At 34.7% G+C, this 11,269-nt stretch overlaps 1 protein-coding gene across 1 annotated transcript; it reads right to left on the bottom strand.

Moving 5' to 3' along the window:
* Window positions 1-2,841: 2,841 nt before the first annotated feature.
* Window positions 2,842-3,746, bottom strand: LOC113506025 (putative nuclease HARBI1). Its single transcript, XM_026888887.1, has 2 exons — window positions 3,509-3,746; window positions 2,842-3,378 (listed from the first exon to the last, which is right to left on the bottom strand). The coding sequence occupies exons 1-2, from the start codon at window positions 3,690-3,692 to the stop codon at window positions 2,960-2,962; spliced, it is 603 nt and encodes a 200-aa protein (XP_026744688.1). The 5' UTR covers window positions 3,693-3,746; the 3' UTR covers window positions 2,842-2,959.
* Window positions 3,747-11,269: the final 7,523 nt, after the last annotated feature.

The raw sequence follows: 11,269 nt of genomic DNA, 5'->3' as shown, positions 1-11,269 counted from the left end.
GCTGAACAAAACCTGTTTCTCTAAAAATCTACCTAGTGAATATAATATCTGAAGAATGAGGCGACGAAATATAATACAAGATGATCAAACGAACTTCTTGAAGCGAAGTTCGATCATTATTATATGAGTCGCTTCATTCGAAGATATACAAACCCTCCCATCCCAAATAAATCACATATGTATTATAAAAATAGTGATTTTACCCCCAAAACAGTTTTGTTCATAATAATGGATAAATCTCTAAAGGAATGGAAGGTGTCGCAACAGACGTAATGCGGGTGAAGAAAAAAAAAAAAAAGTAATGTTGTTAGTCTATAAAAATCGTGCGAGTGTTGCCTGTAGGATAAAGGGACTACCTAGTGAATATAATATCTTCGAATGAAGCGACTCATATAATAATGATCGAACTTCGCTTCAAGAAGTTCGTTTGATCATCTATTATTTATTTTAACATATTTTAATTGAATGGTTTTTGTACATACTTATATCATATTTTAGTTCTGTCCTCGAAAAACCCTTTTATGCTGTAATAGCATTTTTCGATCAGATATTTTTTTTTATTTAATTTTGAATATACACCGTGATTTTTCAGTCGTCTTACAAAAGCAGCCCAGTTCATGTATCCAATGACTAGAACACGTTCATGATAAAAAAAATAGGTATTTATGAGATTTAAATAAATTTAAAATGCAATTTTTATTCAATATTATGATGCAATTCGTAGTTTTTTAGAAACACAGCTCTGTTGCGAGCGCGGTCCGCGCCTTGTAACAATGGTGAGGGGTGCGGGCGGCGGCGCTGACGGGCGGGCGTTGTTGGGAATATGTCCAGATAGGGTTAGGATTAAACGATAATGAGATAATGAGGCGTGAATGTGTGTTTTATTGAATACCCTATCCCGATGTCGGCTATCCTGACACCCAAAAGAGAGCTACGCCGACATATATATATGTCGGAGATGAGCATGAGAATTAATAACTAAATCATAATTAAAACCTCATTAGTGAAAAATAGTTCGCAACCTCATTCATAAAACCTATATAGTTACTGTTCGCGCCAATACTGGCTGGTTGTAAAATAGAAGCGCGGGTATATTTGAATTTAGAATAGTGGATTATAAGTTTTGAAGATGGTCGTGTTACTAAGTGATTATCGCGTAATATTAAAGTTAGTAATTGTTGAGGCGTAATTGATGATTGTGTTGTTAATATTGTGAATTTAAATTGTGTAAAGTGACTTAATAATGTGTAGTGATTGGACAGCGCAAGGCTGGGGAGTTTGTTGCGCCGTTTGTTCTCTCCAGCGCGTTTAGCAAGCGGTGACGGGCGGGCGTTGTTGGGAATATATCCAGATAGGGTTAGGATTGAACGATAATGAGATAATGAGGCGTGAATGTGTGTTTTATTGAATACCCTATCCCGATGTCGGCTATCCTGACACCCAAAAGAGAGTCACGCGGACATATATATAATATTGATATGTGAATATGTAAACGGGACTGAATGTGGTCAATATTTTTCTGTATGAGAAGGACCTACCTCTTTATAAATCCCCAGAATAACAAAAAAGGGTCACCACTTAAGCTTTTCTTTTTTGTTAGTATAGTTACACTTAAAATGACTTAATCTCATGCTTTTGTTTTTCCCACATTATTTATTTGAATTATGATGCTTGTTAGTCTCTTGAAGTTTGATGTTAATGATGTTACCTGCATAATTGATTATCCTCAAGAGCAGACTTTTGATAAAAAAATAAACATAAGTAGTAGTTAGCACTGCTTTGAAACATATGATGTGTGTTCCCTAATGTTAATTTTTTATGAAAATTAGGTTGATGTTGAGGAGGAAGAGAGCGTGTCAGGTACTCATCTACAAGAAACAAACACAAAAACAATAAATGAAGTTATTGTTGATGACGTACCTATAAAACTAACACCCGTTGCTGACGGTTGGTATATTTTTAATTTAAATACTTTAGATTACCTTTTGAGTTTGAAATAACTAGTATTAAATGAATTATAATTCAATCATTAAAACTAAAAACTAACACATTTAAGTCGAGATAACTACCTAAATGCCCATCATTTTGCCAGATACTTGGAATACTCCGGGAAGTAGCCAACGCTCAATGGCTCCACCTCCACCTCCCGCGCATCCACTACCACCTTCAATAGCTTCAATGGACACACATTGGAAGCCGCCGAAGAAAAAGAAGAAAGCCGACGATGAAATTTTAAAAGTATTTAAGGAGTGTGAGGGGTCTGCAAGGCAGTATGAAAGAGAGCGTGATCGAGTTGCGGAAGAATTAGAAAGAGAGAGGATTAGACAGCGTGATGTAGAGCTGCGGTTGCAAGCTAAATGGCTGGATTTTTTTAAAGAAGCTTTGAAGGTATTGGATGCATATTTGGCGAATAAAAGTGAATAAAATCGGACATTATTTGTTTCGCCAAATATGCAACTAATAGTAAGTTATTTGGTTAGGCTTATTGTTTTGTTTGTTTATTGTTATTAAGTTTTATTTGTGTATGTAGATAAAGATTAGCTTAATAAATAACTTAGACAATTTATTATTTTAAGATCTTTTAATTATATTTCATAGAGAAATACTTTTTATTAAATACTTATTGGAATATTATCTGGAAATTTTAATTTATCACAAAAGAAAAACCATTTCTACATTCAAAAACCATTTACTAAAACTTGGCTGCAAAACAACTTTTTATGAGCGTCAAAAATTCAAATTAAAATAACAGCACATGTACATTGTACAGTCTCTGAGCGACAACACCGTTCTATAAAATACAATATAGAGCCTAAAAGTAATAACTACAGACCTAACACTCTGTGCAATGAGTTTAAAATTACAAATGAAGAAAAAAAATACAGACAGAGTTCTCATACAATTATTCTCTTATGACACATGGTAACACAAAACCTAGAAAAATAAATGGAAAATTAAATTAATTATTAACAATGTGTAGTCTATTAATTCTATCCACTAATATTTGTCTTAGTGTTCTACCGCGAATCAAATCATCTCTAGAACCATGGTCGCGAAGAGGTTCTTCTGAAGAAACTGCTGATATTCCTAATTCTAAAGAATCTATGACATCTTCTTCAGGATCGGGCACCATAAAATCTATCGCTAAGTTGTGTAGAACGCTACATGCCATAATTATAGTTGCACATCTTTCGGGGGTGTAGTGTAATGTCCGGTCCTTACAAAGGCATCTCCACCTATTTTTAAGTCTACCAAATGTATTTTCTATTACAACTCTGGCTTTCCCATGGATGGTATTATATTTTGCCTCTGGCGTACCTTCAGCAGCATCTGGGATTGGTGTCATCATCCAAGGCCTCTGTGGATATCCAGAATCACCTGGATTTTTTTTTATTTAAAGAATAAGTTATTAAAGAAAATCTGTAAATTTTAATTACTGGACCTTGCCTGCTGCCATAAGTATTTTGCAACATATCTTTTTCTAATTGGTTAATACATTTTTACCTACCTAAAAACCAAACTTGTTCATTATTTTTATTTATGTCCTGGATATATCTATTGGCTTGACTATTTTCCCAAATAAATGCGTCGTGGGTAGCACCTCCATATTTTGCATTAACATTAATAATTCGGCATTCACTGTCACATATCTGAAATGTAAAAATGTGGATGAAGATGCAACTGTACAACATAATTATTGTAATTAATTAATTGTTAGACCATAGTTGCTGAGTGAGGTATATTAATTTAAAAAAACAGGGCAGTTATAAATTATAACTTATAACTTCTACCCACGGGAACGAAGTCGCGGGCAACAGCTAGTTAGAAAATAATGAAGAGGTTGGATTAGACTCGACCGGTTTATCTTTGTGAAGTAAAGTGTGATGTTTACGTTTGCACTTACAACACGTAAAAATAGAAGTACAACTTTTTAATTGATGTGAAAATCGAAGACAATTGAAACACCAATTACTTTTGCTGGCAATAGATATACGCTCATCAACTGAATTATCGAGAAATTGTTGACATGACGATATTGAATGAGCCTTGCCACAAAACACACACTTAAAAGGTTGATACGTAGAAGCATTACGGTCTATGGTACTAGCGGCGGCAGTTTGAGGGTTATCCGTACGACCAACGAGCGAGTGAGAAATGTTAGCCCATTTATTCGATCGAGATGATTTTACAGATTGTTGTTGTAGCCTAGTAGAAGATTTAGATGTTTGATTAGTTTCAGAAAAATGAGAATAGCGTAATAGTGCTTCGCATTTCAAGTGCAAAAATGATTTCAACTGTGCATACGAAGGAAATTCAATATCAGGATATTTTTCCTCGAAATCGCAACGCAGATTTGTATCAATCTTAGACAAGAGGTGGTAGGCTAATACGAAATCCCATCGGTCCTCAGGTAAAATAATGTTTTTTAAAATAATTAAATTTTACTTAAAGTCCCTCCAAGATGTAAAAGCTAAAGGTCGCTTCTTTTGATAACGATTAACAAGTGCCTGGTAAGCATCATTGTAATGCTCGTGAGTTAATGGAAATGCCTTGATAACAGATAACTAATTAACTCGATCAATGCATTAAAAGTATCGTAATATTCGGGCCACTGCTTTATGTCACTACTAAAACTTGGAAGAACAATTGAGAACTTGGTGTATTATTAACTTGAGGTTCGCCCTTAGTCAAACTATGTACGATGAATAGATAAGATTTTAAAATATTTATCGTCAAAGATATCTTGGAGCGTATGATCGACATGATCAGGATCATCCAAGAGTTCTAAAATATTTTGACGAGAATCTTCAAAACTATCTAAAATATGTTTAAGTTCTTGATAAAAAGAAAGAAATAAATTGCGTTGTGAGTCATCACTCATTGCCAATAAGCCTATATTCAATGCCTTATCCAACCGTTTAGTAGCTAAAGTACACTTTCTACGTAACTGTGATAAATCCCGAACCGTATATTCATCATTCAATTAAAGCCACTTTGTTTACGAGACGAATGTTTGCTTAACAACGACATGATTAAAGCAATTAGCAATATAGGTTATTAATAATAATATAAGCAATAGTCGGTGATACAAGATTCCAAAACCGGTACACGCTGTCGGTATGCAAAGATGTAAACAACATAAAAAACGTGAGAAAACGTTAAATAGCTGACCTAATTAATAATTAAGGTAGTATGTTTTATATATGTCGGAGATGAGCATGAGAATAAATAACTAAATCTATATATTAATACGTGATGCCAAAACTTTGTACCCCTTTTTACAAAAATTGCGCGGACGCAGGAGCATAAAATTTGGCACACTTATAGTTTATGTGCAGGAGAAGTGCAGAACGCTAATATTTTTCAATAATAATGCTTCTAAAGTACATCAAATCTATTAAATCTATAAATAAAACATTACCCACACTACCTTGCATTTCACACACACATGTTTCTTTTGTTTTTAATTTTGTCCGTAGACATAGAAACATTACATACACTACCATGCATTTCACACACACATGTTTCTTTTATATTTCATTTTGTCCATAGACATAGAGTACTGACATTGACATATCAAAAATATATATATTTGCCTATACATACTCTGTGGTTAAATGGTTTCTTTTGATTTTCATTTTATGCATAGGCGTAGAGTACTCAAAAAAAAAGTTTTATTTGCCTCATTTAATATAAAAAATATTTTAATAGTAATGCATAAAAAATACATTAAATAGTTTATAAAACATTATACTAACCAGCATGCATTTGACACACGCATACATACTCTGTGGAGTCTGTGGTCAAATAGTTCTTTTGTCTATTATTGACATGTTTAAACTTTTAAAGTTTGAAAGTTTTTCAAACTTTAAAAGTTTACGAATACTACGTGAAATACTGAGCGCTTATACAAATTTATATTAAAAAAAAAAAAAATTAAAAATATATTTATTAAAAACATAGTTCACATTACTTAAATACATGTACGAATACAAATGACTCGGATGTAAAACCAGTAAAAATATCTTAATAGTCATAATCATAGGAGTTGAGTTAATCTACACCAAAACATAATAATATACGAGAAGGATGGTCTAAAGATAATATAGGGACACCCGAACTAGGTTTGTTTTAAACCTGTGTTTCGGGTTATCAGTGCAGAAAAATGATTGATGGATATTTTAATGTAATTCTATCACTTAATTGTATTATAAAAGACTAAGCAGGACAAGCTGCCCTGAATTATTTAATTACATTACCTGTACTTATTATTATAATTTCTAAGCTAAACAGTTTATTGTAATATTTCTAGAAATTTTTCCGTATCTGAGTAATTGAGGGACTGTAAGTATTCTGTTACCATTCTATTACACCTATTTAAGCTTACACTATATAACTTAAGTAGCCTGTTAAACTTGTTATATAAATAGGGTCCTTGAAATAAATAAAATCTGTTAGTAAAAGCATGTTGCGTTTGTGGGTTAGTGCAAACTAAATCCTTTCTTCTCTTGCCGGAAGGTACCGGGCTGAAACCAATTTCAGTATGCTGGAGTCGTACTATATGTAGAATAAATAACTGGCGTACTGTAAGTACTTTGCATTCCCTGTATAACTGGTGAGTAGGAAACCTGAAAGGACGAAAGGTGGCGACCTTTAGGATTGCTCTTTGAGCACGTTCTAGGGGCAAGATAATAGATTTAGATGCACCACCCCATGAGCCTATGCAGTAGGTAAGAATGGATTGGCACAAAGCCATATACACCTGGCGAATTAGATTAAAGTCTGCAATGTTGCGTAAGTGTTTAAAGATATAGATTAATTTACGTACTCTGGTGCATAATGAATCAATATGTTTACGGAAATTAAGGTGACTGTCAATAGTGACACCTAGATATTTAGTATTGTCAGTTTTTACTAATGTAGGGCAAGCGCATGCAGTCGCCGCGGACGCGCTCGTATTACACTTATGCGCATAAATATTTAGGTTAGTAGTCGACTTATTACTATTTCTCATTGAAAATAACATGTAATTTGTTTTACTTGAATTTAATGTTAGAATATTATTGTTAAGCCAGTTAGACACTACATTAAAATTTTGGGCATTTTGATAGACCTCATCCTTAGACTTGCCTGAGAACACAAGAGCTGTATCATCAGCATACGATATAATGACACCATTTTGCAGAGACAAATTGCACAGGTCGTTTATGTAAACTAGGAATAAAGTAGGTCCCAATATACTACCCTGGGGGATTCCGTAACTACTGCTGTTTAGTCCCGCACTTCTATATTGACCAATTTTTACGCACTGCTCACGGTTATTAAGATAGTCCGAGAATAATTTGAGCTGTGTTCCTCTTATACCAATTTTTTCCAGTTTATACAATAACAATAGCAAGCAATGGTGTCAAATGCCTTGGCAAGGTCTAAGAAGATCCCCAAGGTCTAAGATATGAGTTGTGTCGTCTTTTAAGGACTTCTGTCTTCTGTAGCAGCAATCTGCAATACCTAACAACATTCTGGTACAATTATTTTTGCTATAGTTTACGATTTCAGTAATTGCATATACTTTAGGATAAATAAGTGATTTTGTGTACGAATTATCAGAATTAACAAATCATCATACAGGTAAAAACTTTTTCTCTTCTTGATTTCAGTAATTTGATGAAAGAACTTTAATTATGCCTCGACATAGAACATTAACGAACCGGAGTGAGAGACAAATAAGAAGGAATATTTCTCTAAGAGGAAGGAATAATTCCCCATCAGTAGTATTAGATAGTAATATGATTTTGAGAGATGCATTTAAATGTGCTCTCAATGTCATTCCAAATGTGTTTTTAAGTTATGATTGTGGATTAATGAATTTAGAGTGCAGGTTTTAGGCGACCGAACTGCATTCACTTAATGTTGTCACAAGGGTAAAGCAATATTACCACCCTTAAGTCAAAATGAATATTTTAAACCATTATATGATGGACTTACTTCAAATGAACCTTCAATAAAAAGTAAATCAAAAAATTATTTTGAAAATATTAGGAAATATAATTCATGTTTTGCTATGGTTAGCTCCGAAGCAAAAGTTGCTGAGGCAGTTACAAGTGGAGTGTATCATTTCAAAATACATGATGTTTTTTATCACAGATCAGGCCCAATGACTGCCGCATATGGTCGCTCACCATGTTATGCACAATTATATTTTTATGATGTTGACACTGCCATTAATTATTACATTCAACTTTCAAAGAACTCAATTTCCTATAATTCCTGCATTTGCGATGACAATAAATAAGTCTCAAGGACAAACATTCCAAAAAATTGGAGTTTTATTAAATCGGCCAGTTTTTACACATGGGCAATTGTATGTCGCAGCAAGTAGAGTTCGTTCATTCGATGGTTTAAGGTTTTATATATCCGAATATAACGGCCAAGGACATTTAGCAAACGATGAAAGAGTTTTTACAAAAAACATTGTTTTCAGAGAAGTTTTAAATCATTAACAAAATTATTGCAATATGCGATAAAAAATGCTCTAAATGGATAGTATTTTTAACGCATGATTTTTTGTTTTGCATGCTCTTATAGCATGTTTTGTTTTAGTAAACATATTTTCTTTTAATTTCATATAATTTGTTCAAAAAAGAAATTGGCAAATAACAGTCTTGGTCAAATCTGTGGTTATAGTAGTTTAGTTTTCGACAGTAGAACCTTAATAATGTTTGAATATTATATTTTAATAATGTATATTAAGTCACTTACAATTTGAATTTATTATATGGTCGAATTTCGACCACTGGGCGACCACTAGTCATAATTAAAACCTCATTGGTGAAAAATAGTCCGCAACCTCATTCATAAAACCTATATAGTTACTGTTCGCGCCAATACTGGCTGGTTGTAAAATAGAAGCGCGGGTATATTTGAATTTAGAATAGTGGATTATAAGTTTTGAAGTGATTATCGCGTAATATTAAAGTTAGTAATTGTTGAGGCGTAATTGATGATTGTGTTGTTAATATTGTGAATTTAGATTGTGTAAAGTAACTTAATAATGTGTAATGATTGGACAGCGCAAGGCTGGGGAGTTTGTTGCGCCGTTTGTTCTCTCCAGCGCGCTTAGCAAGCGGTGACGGGCGGGCGTTGTTGGGAATATGTCCAGATAGGGTTAGGATTAAACGATAATGAGATAATGAGGCGTGAATGTGTGTTTTATTGAATACCCTATCCCGATGTCGGCTATCCTGACATCCAAAAGAGATCTACGCCGACATATATATAAGTATAAGCTTCGTAGTTAGCCTATTGACACAATTTGTCTTTTATGTCATAGGAAGGATGGCAAATAAGCTGAATAGTGAATAGTCTTGCCTTGGTTTTACGTTAGTCTCATGAGGAGCACTATCGCGTTTCCCGAGGGCGGAATTGCTATTAATGAATGCGTATCGGTACGCAACTGCCCGCGCCAGTGACGGCAAGAACTACTAGCGCGATATATTACGGTTACCCTCAACAAAAAAAAAAATGAACAAAAGAATTTTACGTACGATATGATTTTACGTTAACGAAAATAGTTAATGGCCGAAAGGGTAATATTAAGCACCGTAATATTTAGATAGATTGCCTAATATTGGGATCCTAACAACAACTATTAAGGTTTCTGTGTCGAAATTGTAAGACTTGTAACCTACAGTTTTTACAAGAGAGTGCATATTGTGATTATAATAATATTTTAATTAACTATGTAGTAACTTTTTCTAAAAAAGTATCGATATGTTATTTTAGTTTGTTTCGATTTATTTGTGTAATATTGCTGATTATTTTGACAGATGTCAAGTTGGTAATGGTAAGATGGCGGACTTGCCGCCAAGCCGTCGAAGTAAACACATTAAAATCAATTTATTTCTTAGCAATCTTTATTTTATTGAAGCGAACCTGACCTGATCCTTCATCTCAGAAGTGGGATTTGACAGGCTAGCTGTATATTTTAGTGTTGTCGCTGAAATCGATATTTTTTTTCTCCCACGTGTTACCTAACCTAACCGCACAATGGAGACAAGTAATTCAAACTTAAGAAAAAGGAAACATGGTCGTAAGAGCAAAAGGAGACACAAGAAGCGACGCGACTGCAGTTCAATAAGCGAGACTTCAAACACGGACACGTCATTGCAAAGAAGCTGTTCGCGGGATCGTCGTGAGCGTCATCGCAGTAACCGAAGGAGCCAAAGCAGTCACCGGCAACGTCATCGGCGGCACCGCGAGCGTAGCAGCAGCCGGCGCGAGCACCGGCAGAGGAGCGGGAGCAGAGTGGAGCAGACCACAGTGAACGCGTGTAACAACAGCGAGTCTACGTCATCGCGTCAGGGACCCCGACCCCGCACACCGGTAAGACGTTCCAATACTAGTAACTTTGCTGACACTGACAATGCGACGCATTTACTCTTGACTAAGTTAGTTGACACTTTGGTAAATAACCGTCCCGAGGGCAATAAATTCCCTATGTTAGGAAATATTATACCCGACTTTGACCCGATGGTTAAGGGACAAACTATACATATGTGGCTTAATAAAGTCGAGGAATGCGCCAGGCTGTATAAGTGGGGTGATGACCAAATCATTCACTATGCTTTACCTAAATTGATAGGTGTTGCAAAAGCATGGTACCAAGCTTTACCGACTATGTCGTTCTCGTGGTCTAATTGGAAAAGCAAGTTACTAGAATCATTCCCTAGCAGTGATGACTACGCCGAATTATTAACAGAAATGTTGTCTAAGCGTGTGAAATATAATGAGTCACTAGAAATGTACTATTTTGAAAAGATAAATTTATTAACTCGTTGTGATATAAAGGGCAAGCGCGCTGTAGACTGTTTACTTTATGGTATTGACGCTCGATCGTTAAGGTTAGGGGCGAAAGCATTGAAATGTCAGGAACCTGAACAGGTTTTAGAATATTTTCAGTCGATTAAGCAACAATCGCGCGATACAGCTAAGTTACGACCTAATGACAGGAGATCGTTTAACGTTGCAACAAATAATACTAGCACCAAAACCACTACTGACATGAAGGCTAAAGGTTCTACTGGCGCTATTGTTTGTTATAGTTGTAACGAACCAGGTCACTAGTTTCCGATGTACCAAGAAAATCCTAAAATGTAACATTTGTAATAGACTAGGGCACTCTACCATTAATTGCACAAAACTACCCTCAATAGATGATAATAGCAAGGTCGATAAATCGAATCAAAAGGAAATATTACGCGTAGACACT

This window comes from Trichoplusia ni, chromosome 28, assembly GCF_003590095.1.
Source record: "Trichoplusia ni isolate ovarian cell line Hi5 chromosome 28, tn1, whole genome shotgun sequence".
Lineage (NCBI taxonomy): Eukaryota > Metazoa > Arthropoda > Insecta > Lepidoptera > Noctuidae > Trichoplusia > Trichoplusia ni.
This window is presented reverse-complemented; position numbering and strand designations above follow the sequence as displayed.

Excerpts from the sequence above, each read along its gene's own strand:
- LOC113506025 (XM_026888887.1), bottom strand. The coding sequence starts at position 3,692 with ATGTTGTACAGTTGCATCTTCATCCACATTTTTACATTTCAGATATGT. Across the intron at positions 3,379-3,508 it reads TGAACAAGTTTGGTTTTTAG|GTGATTCTGGATATCCACAG; the intron begins GTAGGTAAAAAT and ends AAAAAAATCCAG.